This window comes from Rhea pennata, chromosome 14 (genome assembly GCF_028389875.1).
Source record: "Rhea pennata isolate bPtePen1 chromosome 14, bPtePen1.pri, whole genome shotgun sequence".
Taxonomy (NCBI): Eukaryota; Metazoa; Chordata; class Aves; order Rheiformes; family Rheidae; genus Rhea; species Rhea pennata.
In genome coordinates this window covers 19,093,363-19,116,298 of record NC_084676.1, presented here as the reverse complement: position 1 = coordinate 19,116,298, position 22,936 = coordinate 19,093,363, and the positions used below count along the sequence as shown (strand labels likewise).

The following is a 22,936-nucleotide window of genomic DNA, read 5'->3' as shown; positions in this document are numbered from 1 at the left end:
ACTGGAAGGAATCTGGCCCCATCATCTTGACACCCTCCTTTCAGGTATTTAATGCACCTGAGGATACCACTGGCCTTCCTGGTCACAAGAGCACATTGCTGGCTCGTGGTTAACTTGTTCTCTGCCAGACTGTTTTCCAGCAGGCCAGCCCCCAACTTGTATTGGTGCAAGGGGTTATTCCTTCTTAGGTGCAGACCCTGCACTTGCCTTTGTTGACCTTCATGGGGTTCCTCTCCACCCATCTCTCCAGCCTATTCAGGTCTCTCTGAATGGTAGCACAGTCTTCTGGTGTACCAGCCACTCCTCCTAGTTTGGTATCATCAACAAACTCGCTGAGGAGTCACTCTGTCCTCTCATCCAGGTCATTGATGAATAAATTGAACAAGACAGGACCCCTGGGGGACACTACCATAGGCCTCCATTAGACTCTGCACCACTGATCACAACCCTCTAAGCTCTGCCTTTCAGCCAATTCTCAATCCACCTTGCTGTGCACTCATCTAACCTGCACTTCCTGAGTGCTTACCTATGAGGATGTTGAGAGACAGTGTCAAAAGCCTTGCTGAAGTCAAGGTAGACAACATCCACTTGCTCTTCCCTCATCTACCCAGCCAGTCATTCCACCATAGAAGGTTATCAGATTGGTTAAGTACGATTTCCTCTTGGTGAATCTACAGTAACTAATCCTGACCACCTTTTCCTCCACTTGCTTAGAGATGACATTCAGGATGAAGCTGTTCCATCATTTTTCCAGGGATGGAGGTGAGACTGACTGGCCTGTAGTTTCCTGGGTCCTCCTTCCTGCCCTTTTTGAAGACGGGTGACACTGGCTTTCTTCCAATCCTCAGGCACCTCTCCTGTGCTCCATGAGTGTTCAGAGACGATAGAGCATGGCCTAGCAGTAACATCCGCCAGCTCCCTCAGCACTCATGGCTGCATCCTGTAGGGGCCCACAGATTTGTAGCAGTTCAACCCATCTGAAATAATGACACTTTTAACCTATAGTACGGATTTTAAAAGGCTGAAACACAAAGCACTGCTTAGTTTAAAACCAGAAGTGTTGTTTCAGCCTTTTCTTCCTGAATACATGCCAAAGAACTCTGTTCTGTTGCTCAAGAGAGCAACTTGCCTTCATTTTCATCCAAAAGGAGTACAGCCAAATGAATTAGAGCACCAAAATAAAATTTTAAGAAACCACAGTAGGCCAAGTCAGACTGCTTGCTCTGCATTTTTTTTTAAAAGCGTATTCACTGTATGCAAGATACTTCTGCACAGTGCACTCTGATTTTTACTTAAGTCTGCTTCCAAACAATTTTTCTCCTGAAACTTGCAGAGAACCAAAATTCTATGTAATGATCACTTTAGCAAACAGCCCACACATTCCACAAGACTTTATAATTCATTGCTTGCAAGCATTTTGCTCCCCAAAAGAAAATCAAAGCTCATATGGGCCAGGCATATGGTTGCAAAATACACAGAATGCTAAAAAGACACTTTATGATGTAGGTTTGCTTCAATCTATGCAGGCGTGACATAAATCTAATTACATAGCTGAAAAGTCATAGGAAAAAAAAAAACAATTATTGCATTGCTAAGTGATGTAAGCAGGTGTAAGACTGTGCCAGACACCTTCAATATCCTACAGAGAATGGTAATTTAAATGCTTATTTGTACAGATTGAAAAAGCAAACTAACACATATCTTGAGCTGCCATGAATATTAAACATATAGATAAAGCAATAAGCAATTAAAGTGTAAATAGTAAAGAGTGTGACAGGTGTATAAGGAACTAGTTAGTGAAAGTGGAACCCCGCCTTCAATTAATTAAATTTGGAGCAGCAGTTAAGTTTAAAATTATCATTTGATCACACTTGCCTCTTCTTACAGATCATTTTTCCAGAATGAGCAAGTACGTTTATCCTGCAGCCCTGTCACGCTCCTTACATCCCTGTTTCCTTTCAATCACCATCTAGTCTTTTATTTCCTAACTATTAGCACTCAGAACACATTACTGTTACAGAGTTGTGGCCTATTTACAGAACTATGATGAAAATGCCAAAAATAAGATGAACACTTGTGTGTTCATTTTTGCATTTTCTATGTGGCTGAATTTCTAACTGCCAGAGCAATTAGTCCCCGGGTCTTACCACACAATTACTTTATGAAACTAGTTTTCAGTGTTTCAAAGTTTACTATTTTTTAAAAAGTCACATGAAACTTGGAAGGAGGCATAGACCACCAGATACCAGTAACTGTCAGAAGTCATATATACCTGCTAACATTTTCAGATAGATTGTGACAGCAGCTAGACTGAAATACAGTCAGACAAAATGTGAAAGCTTTCATCAGCATTATGTGCACTCATCACCTTCTTCCCAAGGCAGAATTTATCCTGTTATCATCCAGATAGATGGAGAGTAACAAGTTAACTAGCTCTGTTCACTTTCATCTGCCTGCATGTCAAGAATCCTTCCAGAAGTATTGTTAGAAGACCTAGAATGGGTAATGCTGCCAAAACATTCACAGCAGCAACACTCAACTGATGTGCAAATGTCAGCAGCTGGAAAGAATCTGGTATTAGCATGAACTGACAAACATATGCATTGATTTACCTTGGAGAAAGTGTGTATCTACATATGCAGTACTCCTTGTCAATCACTGATGGAACGTGCTGTTGCAACAGCCAACTCAGTTCTCACAAGCAGAACAGGTTATACAAAGGCAGCTTGCTTCAATTTGCTGGCAGCCAAGCAATTCAGGGCTGCTGGCCAGACCACAGTGAAAAGATAGGAGGCAGGTGAAGGACACAACAGCTCGTATTCTCACGACACACAGATGCACAAAGATGTAAAAAAAGAACACAAAGGAGAAAAAAAGAGCAAATACATCTCAAATCCTTTCCAATTTTCTTTCCAAGAATGGAAATTATTAGATGTTTACCTAGTTTTCCTATAGAGAGGGTGATATTTTGTTGTTTTTAACTTAAATGATCCCTTAATTCAGAAGGATCAAGGGCATTTACTTCAGTCTGACAGGCAGATTTAAGTATGTGTCCAAATCACAGGACATCAAGAGTGATATAAGTTAAATGCAATATGAAGTCTTAAAAACCTCCCCTGCCTATCCAATAACAACAAAATCTATCGATTATATCCAAATTCTGAGAAACAGAAAGAAATCGGAAATATTTATAGTGGTTTGTATAAAAGCAACTGGAAGCTGTGTTCTGACAAATTAAATCCAAATGCTAGCCCGCCACATTCAAAGGAGAGGAATTACCTCTCCTACTTTGCTGTTTTTTTTTTTTTTTTTTTTTGGGGAAGAAAAACTACTGAACTACAAAAATACTGGCTTTCTAGCTACTTCTATTCACCTTTCACAGAATTTACTATTCTTTTGATTAATCTTCTTCACTACAAAGATCAACAAAGGATCTCTAGGAGAGACATACAAACCCTACATACACTGGTTTCTCTGCAGTGGATGACAGCAGTTTAAAAGGGACGAAGCTTTCCTGATGTATATTCCTAATTAATCTGCTACCAAGAAACAAGACAGTTATTATTTGTACTTGAAGTAATATATTACTATCTAAAGTCTCTTTCTACTCTTGAATAAGAAACAATCTATTCCTTCAGCACTTTCTAAATATGCTTTTAGATGGTTAGGACCATCTTCACCAATCTTCATCGAAGTAAAAATTTCTTGTTCATGGTGTAGTATTCCCCACAAAGTCTTCAAGAAGCCCATCGGAGCATAATTACATGAAAAACTGCAAAAACTGGATTGACTTTCAGTACGGTTTCCACTGACTTCACTAACAATTGCTGGCATCAAGCATAGAAATTAACAAATTAATTATCTGTTTACATGCCAACCCCCTGGAAAAGATGAGTCAGGCCTATTGAAATAACAAGGAAAACAGAAAATAGGGCAAAGTCACTACTCTTGAAGGAGTCGTGTCAATTAAGCCACAAAGTTCTATCCACAAAAATATTTATGCACATGGAGACTGGCAAGCAAAAGCAATTTAAACAAGTGAACTATTTTCTACAGCAATTTTTTTTTAAGCAGTGATCAAAGCAAGGTTCCTGATACACTAAAAAAGGACAACTCAAATGCACCTATTTTTAGTATGCACTTCTTCCTGTAACAGATCAAACTTTAGAAGATTGAAGTGCTCTGCAGAAATAATTTGGAATCCAACCTACAGGACAAGTTACTTTTCTCTTCAGCAAGATTCTCACCACTCAAGACTTTCAGAAAAGGACTCAAGAAGTGACACTTAGGAAAAATGAGGTGACTTTGTTACAGATAAGAAAATTCAACCGTTCCTTCAGCAGGAAAGCAAGACAGACCCTAAAAGTGTCTGTGCATCTGCAATTAGGTCTCTATATGTTTTCAAACTAAGTTAGACATATACAAAAATAACTCTACCTTAGAACTAAGCACTGTAAGCAAAACTAAAAAAAACATCTTCCAGTTTTGTTGCAGTCTACATTGTGCCCAAGGTAGTTGAGTCTTCAAAGGAAAGCAATAGGAATACCAAGAATCTTCAAGAATCAAAACGACAGACAGTGAAATAACTTGAAGACATAACCAATAAAAGTTTTAAAGTGCAAACCTTAAAAAGGCATACTTTTGGAATTTCTACACTGTTTTAACTAAAATAAATAAGGATTCAAATCATAAAACAAGTAAAAAAATATTTTAAATATAAAACAACTATTTTGAAAAACAGAGGCTTGGGCAATACATGTACTATTGATTTTCAAGTTATTCTTTTAATATTTAGAAAACTGGTTTTATTCTTAGTTTTTCAGAAAATGATTTTAAGTATTAGCACCTACATTGGAAATAATTCAAACTTAGCTTTACACTTGCAAAAAAGCCTCAATAATCAATGAGGTTATCCTGTATTCTTCTTTTTGAATATTCCAAGAGAGCACCAAGATAGAAAACAAAGCAACATTTCAGTAATAAACAAGCACTGTCCTCACTTTACTGACAAATGACCAGATAGCTCCCTGGGATAGAATTCAGAAAGTCAGAGTTTTGAAGTATACTTCAAACATCCTATTTTTAGTTATTGAAGGTGGCAATTGATAGGTTTATAAAACTTAGCAAGCAAAGTACTAGTTTATTAAACCAGAGCTGACCTAAGATGCAATTAAAATTTGACATTTTTCCATACTTAGTTCACAAGTTTATTATGAAAAACACTGCAGCTCTCTCCTGCAGTAACATTGTTTTACAGAAAAAAACAGTTCTGTTCAAAGTAATTCACTATGCTCGACAATTACAAAGGACAATATGGTAGGGCAGAGAGTGGGAAAGGGAACTGAGTGCAGACCAAAAAAAAAAAAATCAATACAATTAAATTAAACAGTATTCCCTGAAAATAAAACAAACAGTTTCAGAACAAATATGAGGCCTTGGTACTTATTTTAAAAATGTTCTTTAAGCTTCAATGATTGTTTGCTGCTATCCTTATCTACAGTCATGCTGAATAAAGCTATAGCTAAATGGAAAGTTAAATGTATTCACGAGGTGTTAATGTCTACATCTTATTATTTGCAGTCTCTCAGAGAAAGCAAAAGTAACTACAAATAGCGCTATGCCAGAAACTGGTTTCTTGACCAACAATGTTGCTTCAGCATGCAATGAACTGGTTCATTCTAAAGTGGTCACAGTTGTTGACGACAAGAGGCTTTGTATTTGAATATGGCACGTCTTTTGGTCCATGTGAAAACGAGTTTGAATGTTAAATATTTTCTGACACTTTGGAGTTACTGTTGCTCTTCCCATTTTCTTTAGGTCAACATATGGTTCATGGCAATACTGTACAGGTCTAAAATCTCTTTACAGGAAGTAGTCTGGGGTGCGACGAGTAACATGCGGTTCACCTCTACGTGGTGCTGGATCAAACTGCAAACTGAAAAAAAAAGTGCACACATTAATGAAACTGTAAGTTTGTTTACATTCAGATATATGTGAATCATAGTAACAGTGGTCTTAAAATGTATAAGTCAAGTTTATTCAACCAAAGAAAATTTTCCAGAACAAGCGTTCAACTTTTTCCACTTCTCCTGCTAGTAGGTAAAGAAGTATGGACTAGAAAAAAAATTAATCCCTGGCTTTAAAACTCAGATGAAGTGGACAGACACTGCTATCCATTTAAAAGTTAAAAGTTGCATTCAACAGACAGATTTCAAAACCAGTTCTACATATTTGATGGTCTGTAAAATCTTAGATGCAAATAACCTGACAATTCTATACTTATTTCACCTCCAGAAAGTATATAGCAAAAAAATACACCTCAAAACAATAATTAAATGGCATCGTGCTAAAACAACTGTCTTGAGATTCATACTGCACATGATTTTATCTTTAAATATACTTACAAGGAGTATTTTAGAGTATCATCAAGTTCCATAATTGCAGCCTGATTGCCACAACGGTAACAATAGTTTGGAGCACTGAAAATTGTTACTACATTCCGATCATGGCACCAGTTGTACCCCTTGGGGGAGAGAGAGCACGCACATGCAGAAAAAGAAAAAAAAATATTAATGACAGCCAAACTGTTATACGTCATGTAATTGAAAAAAAGAATGTTTTAGTAGTCAGTTTATGTGCAAAACACCTAGTGGCATTTGTAGCACCATTTTTGTTTTAAAAAAAGACCAAAGACAAGACTTAATTTATTGAAATGGAAAAGGAGGAAAAAATTTTTGGTCTGTGCATATTTTTTCTTACTAGTAAGCATAAGCTAAGTGCATTCAAAAAGACAGAATTTTTTATTGAACTGGTGCTAAAAAACAATTTTGAAGTACACAACCCATTCTAAATCTTAAGCTGTGATCATCAAAAGCAGAACCCAGATAAACGTTTAAAAATATTAATTGCCAGAGGCAACTGGAACCTAAGGACAAAAAGCACATACCTGAAGAAGATGAGCATGTGTTTAAGGCACACATTTGTGTGTATTCTCCTAACAAGAGACTCAACATTTATGTTTAAGAACCCTTTTATCTACACAAAAATGTAATACCAGCTCTGCTAGTAAAATCTGTTTTGTGATGTCACTGTAACTTTTTGAAAGAAGGAAGTGGGGGGGAGGAAAGCAGATCCACTGCCAAACTGAGAAGCTCTTACAGTAGCACACCAATAGTTTCAAAATAGACTTTCTGAAAGACTCAAGATTCTCAACTGTATCAGATGTTGTCAAAGGAGCCTGTATATAGATCTGAAACATACTGAATGTTATTAATCCACCAACTATACAACAAGATTTTGACAGATAGCGACACTGCTTACCTCCATTACCAACTGATGAGCTCTTGAAACCAACGTAAGGCCATTAGCATGGTTAAAGGTTTCTGAAATATCCTGTCCAAATGTATAACCTGCACCTCGAGGAGAAATTCCCCAGCCACCACGATCATCTGGATCTGACCATAGCAAGTCACACATTGGACCCTGTAAGAATTTAAGTTATTTTAGAAAGTGAATGTGAAAATAATAAAAAAACACATACACATACAGAATCACAGAACAGTTGGGGTTGGAAGGGACCTCTGGATATCTAGTCCAACCCCCTGCTCAAGCAGGGTCACCTAGAGCATGTTAGACAAGATCACATCCAGATGGGTTTTGAGCATCTCCAGAGAAGATGACTCCATAACCTCTCTGGACAACCCGTTCCAGTACTAACTGTAACGGCTGTAAAACAGTGTTAACTGTGCAACCTGTTCTAGTTCACACACCCCTGGAGCAACTTACTGCAGCGTCTCTGAGACAAGAAAACAAAATACCTATCAACTACCACAGCTGTTGTGGTAACTCCTGAAATACTCCTAAGAAGATAATCTGAATGAAGAATCTGTATAGAAGCAGTTCTCACCTTCAAGATCCTTAAGCAATACTTGTTGAAATTTTAGGCATGTTAGTGTTTTACTTCAGGCAAGAACACATCCCTGAAATTTCCTTCAGAAAACTAGTACAGGAAGAGAGGCACTTTCATATTGCGAAGTTTTTGAATTTTATTTTTAACCTGTGTGTGCATTAAGATGTATGCTTAATCATGAGTCCTAGCACAAGATTAGGTAACATTTTTCACATACCTCATGGGGAACTTCCTGCAAGCGATCAAGTGCTCTGATGTGATCCAGTGTATCTATTGATGGAGAGAGACCACCATGTAGACAGAAAATCTGAAAGATTTTGTAAGATTATATAAGTTTATTCCATTTGTATACCCTGTTCATTTTAGCACACAAACAGTCAGGAGAAAAACTGCAAGACAGCTTTAAAATAGAGAGATGACAGAATACAGTATTAATAGCTGCCTTTAAAGTTAGTAACATTTAAATTCCAAACTTCAACATACCTGGCCATCCACCAAGGCAGTTAGAGGAAGGTAATCAAAAAGGTCTGTGAAGTATTTCCAAACATTTGCATTTCCATATTTCCTTAAACATTCATCATAGAAGCCATATACTTGTGTGATTTGCCTGCTTTCATGGTTCCCTCGAAGAATTGTGATACGTTCACGATAACGGACCTAAATGTAACGATTTAGTTTAGAAGTACCAAAATAAGCATGCCTTTCCCTCCACAAAAAAAAATGCCAATAAAGCAGTGAAAAAAATGTTGCTAAAGATGAAGATTCAACTACAGTGTTTGAGAAAAACAGGTTAATAAATTTAAACCTTAAGCTGCCATATAGTTGAGATGAATTACAATCTTTTCATATATATATATATATATATATATATACACACAAACACATACGTAGCATGTGTACAGTATAAAACTAATTTTCAAGATTCTACCAATTCCCTACCTTTATAATATTTCATCTCTTAACACACACACGCCTTATGCTTGTCTTTCTAAGTATAACATTTCCACCCACTACAATCCCCTGGTATTCTTTGCTCAGTAACTCAAGACCCATAAGCTTGAAAAAAAAGCTGTTATCTCTAAATAATTTTTTGAACACAGAAGTTGCTACTTAGGCTGGATTAAGTAAAGAAATGTACGTGCACATACACAGAGCACTTGTTTTAGAAATAGTTATACATGCTTGCATCTGAGTTTTTTCAGAAAGACCTTATGAAAGTAACCTAGCTAGCATTTCATGTTTCTATACTTATAAAACGAGCATAGTACATTAACAGAGATTAAATGTATTTTGTGTAGTAGTTATGTCATTTAGAATCGTACAGTTGAGAAAAAAAAAAAGTTACCTTAAGAGCTACAAGCAATGTGACTGTTTCAACTGAATAATAGCCTCTGTCAACATAGTCCCCCATAAACAAATAATTTGTGTCTGGTGATTTGCCTCCAATTCTGAAAAGTTCCATGAGGTCGTGAAATTGTCCATGGACATCTCCACAGACTGTGACTGGACATCGCACTTCTTGTACATTAGATTCCTTTGTCAAAATTTCTTTAGCCTAAAAAGCAAAAGAAAAAACAGTTCTAAATGAAGCACAAGTTAAAACATAACTAATGTTCAATGGTATCAGCAATTGCAGAATGGGTGGATTATCTGCAAAAACCTTTTAGAACTAATTTTGAGTTTAAGTACATGCAAGAAACTGCATTATGCCTTTATAAGCTAAAAGGATACCTGCTGGAGATACAGATTGTCTTCAGCTTTTTTTTTTTTCCTCTAGAAAAACTGCCTACATAAAAATTGCAGACAAAGGCAATTCAATGAAGAAGCACAAGTTAAATATAGCATTAAAAAAGTAATTTTAAAATAATAACACAAAAACGCGTTAATAATATCACATTGCCAGTTAAGTTTGTTCCCACATCAGATACCAAATGCATATCGAAGTGAATTTCTAAATCAAGAGGCTACCAGAAATATAAATAGAAACAAGTTTAGAAGCTACTCTTGTTTCCAGGTCTTTTAATCACCAACTTCACTATCCAAAAGAATTTACTTTAAACCTTATTATATTACCAGAATGACAACAGAATATACAGCACTACAATCTGTTTTATAACCCAAGATGTCTACAAGGCTCTCTGAAGCAGCACCAAATACCACCTATGCATAAGCCATGTTAAATCCAAAATATTCTAAATCACAGCACTATTATAGACTGACAGAAGAGCCACGTGAATAAGCCACATGCATTTTAGGGTCAATTTTCTTGATACCTTCTCAAACCTAACCTAACAACTAAAGCAGCATACCACCTCGTGGCTTTGTTTTGCTAAGCCAAGCACAAAGTATAATAGGTTCATGATCATTTAAAGAGCATTCAATTTTCAAGTTTAAGAAAGAAACACCTGAAGTTAAGATCTAAACAATATATTAAATGCTAGGCATTGGAATGAATCATGCTAATAAATATGCTGCTGTGTCTAAGTCTCCACTCTATCCACAAAACCACTGGCTGGACAGTGAGTGACATCCCCCACCCCAAATCTCACTCTTCCTAGGTATTATCCAGGCTAACAACCACAGTAACTATTTTAAACAAGTAAAGTGTCAGCAAAACATGCTTTAATGATGAAGATGCATGAAATTCAACAAGATTCATTCAACACTGGGGAGAAGGGAAAAAAACCAATCATGTTAAGTACCCTGTGCAGCACAGGGCTTTACATATTAAAGCATGAGTAACAGTTAAATCATTTAGCAGACATATTTACATCAAAAGTCAATCTCAGATGACAGTTTCCACTCATGCTGTGCCTAGAACTAAAGATAGGTCACCACTGGCTTGTGGTAGATGCTAAAAATACAGATTTATTTTGAGATAGTCTGACTTAAGTTCATTTTAATGCAGTGACACTCACCGGATGTTTTGAAGGTGCTGTAACATCCTCAACCTTATTAACACTGCTTTAATACACATTCAGAAGTATTAGCCATCTGAATCCATGAAAGCTTTTATAGTACTCTTTTTGACAGAGAAAGTTAGATACCTGTAGCACCTCAATATGAAAAAAACTGTTTAATTAGAATGCTTTCTACTCCCATATTCTCTTGACACATTGGAAGCACCCCACAAAAAAGACAGCATTTGTTTTTCTTTGAAGGTATGCAACTTTCATGTTGACAGAGATTGGCATCATTTTCAGCATTAGATCTGTTGCTTCCTCAACTTTTGAGCTATTAAATCACTTGGATATCTTATACATATGGTCATACAATTAAGTCACACAACTACTCTGATGAAAAAAAGACTGTTCTAGGTCAACTTGCAAATATCAATCTACTTACATCCTTCAATGTAAGGAGGCTAGCTTAGCAATTTAAGTATTTGCATGTTCTGAAACAAGTTTCATGAAATACTGTCTTATAAACTGCTTAGCTCATTTACAGTCCTGCTATGTCCCACAGCATTAACAGTGGCTTACACTGAACTGCTTAAGCAGTATCCTTGCCTTGTCAAAAGTGTTACATCATCTGAAAGTGAAAAAAAAAAAAAAAAAAAAAAACCACACACACACACCCTGAAAACAAGGCACCAAGTGAACCATAAACCATAGCCCAAATTTCTGCACTAAATCAGTTCCTATAAAAGGATACAGGAATAGCCTGTGTTAATACACTGCTTAGCTACTAGTAAACAAAAGAAGTTGGTAAGAAAATAGTATAGTACCATAGTTCTCCAACTCTGCATCTACACAATATCAATATTAAGCTAATACTAATACTGAATTACCTGTGACGCTGACCTTGTACCAGCTCATACATCACTCTATGCAACCTTGCGTGGTTCTACTCCCTTCTCTACTTATCCTTCCCCTGAGATCCAGGATGATGCTACTTGCACAGTCTCTTCACCCATCCCTTTCTGTCAGCTCCCCTTCCAAAATGGATCTGACTCCATGCCAGCGCCTCCCTTACACTTCCCTATGGAAAGGGAAGTGTAGCTATAGCAGTTTAGCAGCCCTCAACGGGAGACAAAGTACTCCCTGATCAAAGCATCCAAAAAGAGGGAGAATTACAGATAATTTGGGAGAAGAGATACCCAATTTCTTGTACCTCAAAAACTCAGTGACCTATTGCCGAGAATGAAACAACACAATACTTCACAGAATTTTGACATCAGCATGTTGAAACATTCAAGTTGCATTGCTTATCACTACATAAACAATTGTGCAATTCTGAAACTCACTTCGGAACACTTACAACTTTCATTTCTCAGTTACTTTTCACTTCTTAACATTTCTGAATGCTAAGATGGCATTGATTAATATCTTCTAATCTTGGTAAGTGACTCACACTACAAAGTTTAATTTATTATGGTATTCTACAAATTAAAAAAGTTGAATGAACCTAAACAAGAACTTGACATCAACACCATACAGTTTACATTAGTTATAAAACCATCTCCAAAGAAGCATAACTACTTTTCAGCACTACCTTTCTCCTCTATTTCAAAACCAAGAAATTAACCAAGCAATCGGCAAAAAGAATCCATTATTTCGTATTATGAATCATACAGAAGAAAAACATGCACCTAAAAGATGCTTAGAATTTCACAAAAGACAAATATCAGAACCAAGTAAAGTGTTGTCATAAGTAATCACCGCCAAGGTGGAAAGCCATGTATTTTACTCAAAGAAAGTTCAAACACTAAGCACATACCAAATGCTAAGTGTGAATGAACTTTAGGCACTATGGCTAAGCTGAAGTGCATCTCAGACATCTGCTTACTCAGTCACTTTTCTGGGAAAAAAGCAACTTCATACAATTCCAGACCAACCCAAGACACAACCAGAGTAAGATCAATAGTTTAAACGGCAAAAAACAGTAAGTCTTCACCTTACTGTAAAGCAAGTATTACTAGATGAAAATACAGTCTAAGATTAAAACATTCCTGGACAGCTGTATATTTTATAAATGGTAAGATGAACAATAAAGCACTGTTTTGTTGACTTTGTTTGACAAGAACACTTTCTATGAAAAAAAACGTAAAATACAAAGATTAGCTTCATTATTTCAAGGCAATGCAGGATTGAAGACTAACTAAACTCTACCTTTTATAACAAACAGGTATGTATTTTTTTTTAAAGTGTTATGACTATTAAAGCTGCTACCATACAACTCTCATCTCTGTACAATTTTATTCAATAAAGGCAAGAGTTGTATTCATGCAGAGGTATCTCTTATTTCTCTTGTTTACAGTCCTGATTCTTACTTAACATGCCACAGATTTTAAGGCTCACAGCTGAGTGCCTTAAGGACTGTAATCCAGCCATGGTGCTGTCATTCTCAACTCACTGCATGTTGAGGACAAGTACTCTGCTTATGAGGTAAACATCAGCCTTCCATCAAAGAATTCATTTGCACGGACCATTTCTGAAAAAATCCCCTAAATTCACCTATGCCCCAATTCCTTTCTATTGCCAGAACAAACCAGATACTTCTAGATTATTCCTACTCCTTCTTGTAAATATTTTGGCTTTGCAGAAATTTAAAACAGTGCTTGAAGCTACTGCATAATGCTAAATCAATGCTATAAAACACACAATATTTTCTTTCCTGAGTTACTGGTAACCCCACATTATTTTAATTAGACAACATGGCTCCAAATTCAGAGTTACAGTCTGTAATGTATTGTTCTTAGAAGATCAGAATTCACACCTGCAAACTGCCATGCTACCTAATAAAGCTTTTTTTAAGAGACATCACGCTGCAACTAAAAAAAAAATTTTGACCAGATTGAAGACTTCAACCACACCTATAATTTCCTGTCCTTGAGGTGCACAGGATATGACTAAAGCCACAATGATCAGCTAATTGGGATGAAGACTGGTTTTAGCAGGTCAAAAATCACAGCCTGGAAGAGATTCCAATTCCAAGCAAAAGGTCATCCCACTACACTCAACAAGTCTGCTGTAAAGTGAATGCATTTGTTTGCTTCAGTTTAAAAGCTTTTCTCACTTGTAAAAGAAGGAAAACATTTAGACCAAAGACTGTCTCACTGCTTTTAAAGCAAAAGGTATTTTCCTTAACCTTACAACTTTTTAAATAACAAGTAAAGAAATCAGGCCTCCAATATCATCAGCCTTCTGAGAAGATGTTAAGACCGAGGACAGATCATATATAGCATAAAAAAGGAAACTGAGCTATACTGAACATCAGAATCTACTGAAGAGTTAGAGGTGAATGAGAACATGTATATAGGAATAAAATTAATATTCAAAAAACTCCACATAGGCATTCAACTACTTACTATTCTAAAGTTGAAAGAGGATTCCACCCAAACAAAAGGAGTAACAGTAGCAAGTAAGTTCTACCGGCTGAACTAGAAGATACCCTCATCTGCTTTCTCTCTTGTTTTGTGATTACTATACCTCCATTTCTAAAAGTGTTCACCACTAGCATTACTGAAAATTTAGAACTCAGTGAAGCAAAACAATATCTGATCAACGTGTCACAATATAGCTGCTGAGAACGCATGTGTCACAATGTGGTCACTACATAACCCTTAATTTTCTTAAATACTATTGGTAAGGATGTAACGATTGATTGAAATACAGGGTGTATATGATAAAGAGAAAACAAAGATTGAAATAAAGAATACCAAAGCAAAGTGAATTAACAAAAAGTAAAAATTTTATTTCAACTCAAAACAGAAGTACAGAAGCCCATAGATACACCGATGTCTATTTGTCAGCACAAGGATAACTCCCCAAAATGCATTAATATCCAATCAGATTCCTGTATCATAAAACACAACTAAGTACCTTCTGCAAATTCTGCAACACTCCACAACTCAGCAGTAGTATTAACCGCTATCTTACAAAAATAGGAATTGCTTTAAAAAGAGACCAATTAAATACAAGATGCTGCGCAAATCAAAAGATCAAGTCAGTGCTGCACATAAAGATTAGATGAGAAAATTGAAGTTTTCTGTGAATTCTAGAAGCTCTACAAGAAAGTAAACAGGCAGTCAACTTTGCTTCCAAATAACTCTATTTTTGTGTATTTGGAGTCAGACAGCATTTAAGTATATAGCTGATCAGACTAGATGGCAAATGAGGGATAGAAGTGGGCTCCTTTGAAAGGACTCATGTCATCGAGATCCTAGTGCCTTCAGCTTTGAATTAAAATAAGAACATGTCTAGAAAATCTTTTTAAAAATTGTGGAGGTGCAAAACAGCTCAAGAAAAGAGATGCCTTTCTCTTCACATGGGAGTTCTAGGAATCACAGCAATGATGACAACACACAAAGCCAATCCTTTATACAGAGATGGTCTTCAATTTTGTCTATATGAGCAAGCTGGATTTGCTTAATGTCATTCAAGTTCTTTACTGGAGGAAAAAAAGGGGGGGGGGGGGGGAAGAAAAAGCTACTCCAAAAGCAGCAGTACCCTAGCTCTTTGTTACCCTTCCCAGCTGAAGGTTACCACCACAGGTTTAAGGTAATGGATCAAAAAAAAAAAAAAGTAACTACTGAAGATGGTCAGCTACTTGCTATAGAGGCTTTATACTCATCAAATACATCACTAGTAGTAACAAAGATTTTATGGTTCAGCTTCATGAAGCTGTGCTCTTTAGACAGTAAGTTCAAAAGGTCTTCTGCTCAAAGCTCAAATAATTCCAGGCACAACTAAGCATGTTTATGTTAGATGCAGGATCCAGTCAGGATACTGACTGGAAGGCTAGAGGGTAGGCATGCATGTCAAATACAGAAGTGTACTTCAAAACCAACTAGCAAGCATGTAATGCAATATATTGGAATTTTATGTATTGATAAATGTATCAATATTTTATATATGCACAGTTGAAATACTGAAGTTCTGTTCCTTGGTCGGGAATACACTACTTGTTTTTTCAGCCTAATATACTACCAAAAATAACCCAGTAACAATAACAACTGTGTTACTGAATACAGGTGTAGTGGTTAAGAGTCCCTAAGTGAGGACAAAAACTCAATCATTGCTCCTTCAATGTTTAGCACAGCTGCTTTACATAACTTGCCAGTCAAAGCAAGACAAGTTATGTTATTACATTGTTTAAAGTAACACAGATGAGTAATTGAGAACGGCTAGGGAGCAATCATAGAAGCAGTTCTGCCACCGGATCTGAGGATGCAAAAGCTTCACCACAGATACACCCGGAAGAAGACATCAATCTACAGCCTCATCTGTGTTTTTAGACTTAAACTGTTAAAAAACCAAACAAGTGGGAATTTGCCCTAAGAATGCTTATTTGTGTTATCTTAAACTATGCCTGAAATAACTTTCAAAACAAGATCAAAAGATCTGCATCATTCAGTTCCATTTTATCATAATTGATGTGGTAATATTTTTTTTAATCCAATCTTACTAATACCACATTTTTATAGAATTTTACAGAACTGAAATCAACAGGAAGTTGCTGAAGCTACAGAAGTTGGCATACACAAGAGTAAATGCTCATGCTCAAATCCAAGTGTTAAAGGTATAAACAGGACTAAGTGAGAAGGCTTGCAAGGTTGATGTTTCCAGTGCCTTTTACACACACACAGACTATTTCAGTTTTAGGTTACCAATCGTCACAAGAAATGGAACACAGTGGGTGAAAGGATCTTTTTTGCCTAGAAGTGTTCCACATGACCCAATACATAGTTATTAAAATGACACAAAAAGCTTTTCACAAGACACTAACACTTTAGAGATGCAAAGTGTGACCATATGCATCACTAACAGCTCAATCCCCAAGTGTATTCAATGAAGCAGCAGAAAAGGAGCCCTAAACCATTTTCTGATCTCCCATAAATCCTTGGGCAAACTAAGAAGGGCCCTCCTACCATTGGCAGTAGTTCACAGTTCTCTTTGTAGTGAGCCCACAAGCCAATTTAACAGCAAAGATGAGCTGTATGTATCTAACTATCTAAATATCTACCTACAGAGTCCACTGCACAGGAACTCCTGCTAGCCAGCAATTCTGCTGGGTTATGTTTTCTAATTAATTTATAGCAAGTTCAGACATACCCATTTTTACAATTATTTTGGGCAGTCAAATGTAAAAATAAAGATATCTGAATGCAAAAATTAACTAAAGGAAGAGCTCTTGCTAACTGAACTGGGGGCAGTTTAGCATGTTCACTTGCAGCCAAAAGCAAGCAGCTAAGAAAGGTAACTCCCCCAACAGCAGAAGACAGAAGCAAACATGTGCCGCTGTGTGAAGAAGAGGTGGGGCAAGGATTCAGGGCAGTAATAACATTGCAGTAGTAACAAAACTTGTCAGTCCAATGCATTAGAGGAACTGAATCTTTGATCACAGATTTTTCTTTTGACCCAAAACAGAGTTTCATCCAGAACATACTGTCCTTCTAAAACTAAAGCACTTAATATAAGCAGAAAGAGTCCAAGCAATTCATAGAACTGTAGTAGATACATTAATGTTTGGTTTGTTCTCATCTACAATTAGCCTCAGAAAATCTAACTTGAAAGATTTGATGTTGAGAAACAGAAGTGAATGCTCTGCACCAGGGGAAAAGAAAATATAATCAGAAAAAAAAAATACACCATTAACAAGGTATGTACTAGAGATCAGTATAGCCCAGAAACACTTTTATACTATGGAAATTAATATCAATGAAAAATCCAACAGCATTTATAATCAAGAATATTGCTACTGATCAAAAGCTACAGGAGGCAAAGTTTAAACCAAGTTTTATAGAAGTGTTTAACAGTATCAGCCTTTCACTCACAGTTCAACCTTTTTAGATAGCAATAGTGCCTATTCAGAAATTTTCTTTGCTAGTGATTCAAGTACACAGGGGTGTGTGTGAGAGAGAGAGATTGCTACGCTGCATACACAGCCAGCTTATCTTCTTTTTAACTAAAAATTATATTCAGATCACTTAATTACAAACTGATATTTCAAGAGGAGTATACACCTCTCTCCCTCCACTTGCACTGCATCTGCTTCTGAAATAACCACTGGATGTTCCATCCACAAATTCAACTCATTCCTTTGTGCATCTTTAGAGTGCCATCCCACCTTCCTGAGCAATGCAAAGCACCTGCCTCTTCTGTAATGAAGGGCATTTATAAATGCTAGAGAGGAGGCAAGATTGTTTCCCTCAACCCTCACAAAGTAAAAAAAAAAAAAAAAAAATAGTATTCCAAAAGAGCATTCTTTCCCCTTTGCTAAATGATCAATGGAAAAAAAAAATCTCACCTGGCAATAGAGATTTCACTTCTCTTTTGTACACAGCATTCATTAAAGAATTCAACAATAAGCATTAGTAGAACTAATACTACTGTCATGCTATTACCTATCAACAAACTATAGAGTGTAAATCTGGAATACTTATTCCTCAGAACTTACACTAACCAAATAATTAAAGCACACACAATCTGTCACTGAGGCGACATAAAATATGCAGCACATATTAAGTTATTCTAAGCTTAATACAGACCTCTGTGTGGCAGTTAAATGATTTATGAAAGTAGATAGTATTTATGGTTACAAATTATTGCTAGGTTTAGAAGACATTTCTGCCAAGTTAACAACATTGCTGCTATTACCTAGGTAACCAAGCAAAACACAAGATACATTAGGAAAGTAACTGGGATGTGTAAGTGTCCACACTTAGTTATTATGCTACATTATATGGCATTTCTAAATAGCTGATAAGTTCTTTAGGTATCAACACTGAAATACAACAGAGCCCTTATGCTTGTTCTTACTAGATAGGCACCAGTCTGCATGCATCATCCCAGAAGACCCTGAAATACCAGTCTCAGAAAGATCATCCAATAAAAAAAAATTAAATAACAAGAGAACAACACAGTGCGGGGTGGGGGGAGGAGGAAGAACACTAGCTTGGGCTAGCTAAATCCTTGTGTGAGTACAGTTTAGTGCAATTAAAAAATGACAATTTAGATCTTGTAGGGTTTTTATCTGTCCCTTGGAATAGTCACAATAGCTGACATTATCCTTAACACATCTGTTAAGCTATTTATAGAAAAACAAGCTCTGGGTGCAATTCATGCAACTACTTTAGACAATCAAAACATGAATAATAATTCAGCAGTTTCTGCGACTCAGTGCTGGAAGAGTGGAAATGTGTCTAAGAAAACTGCTGTCCCCTGACAAAAATGGAAAGAATTCAACTAATGCCTCACTTTCAAGAATATAACTTCCCAATTTAAGGGGATAGGTATGACTTAATGGAAACCATGAACTTCTGGAGCATACTTTCTAGTCCTTGTGTGTTCAATCATTTAGAAAATCAGCTACTATTAGTTAAGTCCCAGTAGAGCTACTTGTAATTATCAAAATAAGTTATCTTCTTTCCTTAACATAGAAAGCCATGTGGCTGTACTCTACAAAATACTAACTACAAGTTAGTAGGAGACTGGAAATTCCAGCTCAAGCCCAATGTCATGGCACCTGAAGAAGCAGCACTTTTGTTGTGGAGCTGGCTCAAATCCACCCACCTCGAGGTAAAGTAAGCTTGTTTCTAACTGAAAAAAATGTAATTTAGATATACCTCATAACCCTTGTGATCTCATCTTAGAAGAGCACAGCAGTTGGACAGATAACTTTCTGTAACCTTTCCTCAACATATATAATTCCCACAAATCTAGTCACTAACAGCTGTTCTTTTTTTTTCCAGCCTAATCAAAGAAATTGCTGATTCTTCCTAGTCTAAGGATCTGTCTTGCAATCCCTTATCTCAAGTTTATCAGAAATACTTCAGATTTTTTCCTACCTGGTGTCAAGAATTTATTTTGGTGATGAGCATCACATTTTCCAGAAATACACTTCACTTCCATTCTTTATGGGGGGCGGGGGAAACAACAACACACAACTCAGCCTGTTGTCTCTGCATAACAATGATGAATAGGACCACAGTATCTTTTCTTGGAAATTTCAAATAATATGACTTCCCTCATCTCCAAAACCCCCAGTAAACTGAAAGTTTTTTGCAGATGCCTCATGCTTCTGCAAGTTATCATACAACCTTACAAAAAATACCCACTAAATTAACATTCAGGAACCTGTATCAGCATCTGTTTATAACTGATGATAAATGGAATATTTACCTCTTAAAAAAAAAAAAAAAAAAAAAAAGAAGGAAAAAACTACACCACTATCATCAAGAGGAAAGTGAAAAATAGACATCTATATTACTACTTGTAACACAATTTAATACACACCTAGCAGTTTCTAAGCGTTACAATTTTAAGTAGTTGGAATATTAGCCAACTAAGATTCGGACTCAAGTAAGAACTTGCCTGCTAAAAAACACTAAGTTTATAGATTGTTTTCTGGAAATAACATGCTTCTGAAACAGCATGCTACAGTATTTGAAGATGCAATGCTAAGTTTTAAATATTTTTATTACTTCTCATAGTTGGTATCCAGGCTTCTTTTGAACTAAGAACATTGATGACTTCTCACATTCCTTAATTTCCAGTTCCCAAGCAGTCCGTACATATTACTTCCTTCTATCTAGAAATACATTAACACACAAGATCTCCAGAAACTGAAAAACAGTCTTCAGCTACTGAGTTTTAATCCTGAATGTAATTAAAAATTAACTGGAAATGCAGTTTGATGCTACTAGAACAGATCTTCCCTTTGATTTCCATTCCTAGAATGAAACCTATTTTTACTCAAAGCTGTATCAAATGTTTCCACATATTGAGAAGACCTACTTATTCACACAGGTCCAAGAATGTGTCCTGGCAGTAATCAGAAAACCAATGCTGGAAGAGAGAGATTATGTCTTTTATTAGAGCAGAGGGTATTACTGGAGAAACCAACAGACTTTCATACACAAGAATCCCTCCTTCACGTCCACAGGTACAACACACTACAAAAACTATTCTAAAGAAACATCAAAATAAGTAAGTTATCAACATCCGATATTAATTTATAAGTTTTCATAAACAGAAAAAGCAATTAGAAGAGCATCTGCCATAATAGTTTGATCCATTTAAGATTTTACACAAATCTTAATTTACTCACTTTGCCAAAAAACAATTTATCCTGGGCTGATTTTAAGACCTTTCTAAATTATAAACACACCAGTGAACACAGGATTCTAACATCCAAATCTCAATCTTTTTAATCGGTCACCACAAAAATAAATAGCTGCATGTGATCTGAACCGTCTATTCTGTGTATTTCACACAACCCAGCATCTTCTTCAGAAAAACCACATCCCAAAGCTTATCCACCCTTCAGCTACAAATAAGCCTGTGCTTATTTGTATCAAAAAATCAAAGCCTTATGTCCAAACTCCAGCGTTCTATCCCCTGTAATTTCAAACTGACCACTATAAGCTTTGTTTTCACTGTAATAATCCACACCTTTGGGACCGCTTAGAAACGTTAAACTGTGTCGCGGGAACCGGCTGCACCGATTCGCCTGCGACTCTTCCCGCACCACGGAGCCGCGGAAGGGAAGCGCCTGCGGCCCGGCGCGCCTCGGCCAGGCCACGGCGCCGGAGGCGGCGCCGCGCGGGGCCGGTTCGCGCCGGTTTCCCGCCCGGGCGGCGGGAAGGCGCCGGCGCCGCCCCGGCCCCGGGATGGCGGCGGCGGTGCTCGGGGGGTCTCTTGCCCAGAATCCCGGCGGCGGCGCCATTTTAGGAGGCGATGAAAAGGCGGGAGGCGGAGCCAGGCTGCGAGCGCAACGCGGGGCGCGGGGGGGGGGGGGGGGGGGGGGCGCAGATCCGCCCGCCGGGCGCCCCGGCCCGCGCTCTCTCTGCCGGAGGGTCGCGCTGCGGCCAGGCGCACAGAGCCGCCCCGCGGGCCCGCCGCGCCGCCCCGTTCCCCGTCCCCCCCTCGGCCGAGGGGCGCCACCCCCGCGCGGTAGCACCTACCCCGGCCCCTCAGCCGGCCCTGTCCGCCCAGGCGCCCCCCTTCCCCCCGGCGCCGCTCCGCCGCGCCCCGCCTTGGCGCAGAGGCTCGCCCCCTTCCCCCGCAGCCCCCTTCCCCCGCCTCTCACCTTCTCGCAGAGGCTCTTCACCTGCCCCTCGGAGAGCTGCTTGCACTCGTTGAGCTGCTCCACCCACTGGTCGAGCTCCTTGGTGAAGACCTTCTCCTCCATCCCGCACGCCCGCTCGCTCGCCCCCTCCTCGCCGCCTCCTGCCGCACCGCCCCGGAGGCGCCCGCGACCCGCTCCCAACAGCGGCAGCGGCGGTGGCTAGGACGCGGCAGAACGCGCAGGAAGTGCGGGAGCGGCCCGGAGCGCTGCGAGTCCCGCGGCCGGAGCGGGGCTCTCCGCAGCAGCAGCTCTGCCGCTCTCTCCCTCGCACCAGACCGTGTAATGGCCGCCGCTCCTGACGTCACCGCCTCGGCTTCCACTCCGCGGAGGGGGAGGGAGACGACAGCGGAGGCAACCGCCCATGCGCAGCAGCCGGGCGGGACTGCGCATGCGCGTTGCCGGCGGCGGGCTAGGACACAGCAGAGCGACAGGAGGGAGACGGCGTCGAGGCGCATCTGCGCCTGCGCAGCTCTGCGCCGCGCAAAACAACGGGGTCGGGAAGGCGCAGGCTCCCCGCGAGCGAGCGAGGGCTGCGGGGGGTCCCTCGGCGCATGCGCAGGTGGGGCTGGCCGCGATGGGTCTTTCCCGCCCGCCTTCTGTGAGGCGCGGTTGTTCGCGCCTCTTTTGGTGGTTGTTGGCTCGCCCGCTGCGCCGGTGGCGGAGCCGGAGAGACCTGCTGTACCCGGCTCGCCGCCTCAGTGAGGCTCCCGCCGGGGCGGGGGGCAGGGGAGGACGGTTAGCGGCTCATCCCGGGGCGGGGGTGTTGCGTATCTGTGACCGGTTTTTCTCTCTTCACAGAGCGAAGCCCTAAGCGCAAATGCTGTGTCGCTCCGAGAGCGAAAAAGTGGAGAGCGCTTGCTGGTGTTAGGTACTTAAAAATAAATCTTTTCAGTTTAAAAATAGACATTGAATTGTAGGTCAGGTTTGCCACCATGCAGTGCTTTGATAGAAAAG

At 38.8% G+C, this 22,936-nt stretch overlaps 1 protein-coding gene across 1 annotated transcript; it reads right to left on the bottom strand.

The window, feature by feature from the left end:
* Positions 1 to 5,183: 5,183 nt before the first annotated feature.
* PPP2CA (protein phosphatase 2 catalytic subunit alpha) lies at positions 5,184 to 22,276 on the bottom strand. Its single transcript, XM_062587758.1, has 7 exons — positions 21,944 to 22,276; positions 9,255 to 9,464; positions 8,393 to 8,566; positions 8,127 to 8,216; positions 7,321 to 7,482; positions 6,405 to 6,523; positions 5,184 to 5,935 (listed from the first exon to the last, which is right to left on the bottom strand). Exons 1-7 carry the CDS (start codon positions 22,043 to 22,045, stop codon positions 5,863 to 5,865), a joined length of 930 nt encoding a protein of 309 aa, XP_062443742.1. The 5' UTR covers positions 22,046 to 22,276; the 3' UTR covers positions 5,184 to 5,862.
* Between the last annotated feature and the right edge of the window lie 660 nt (positions 22,277 to 22,936).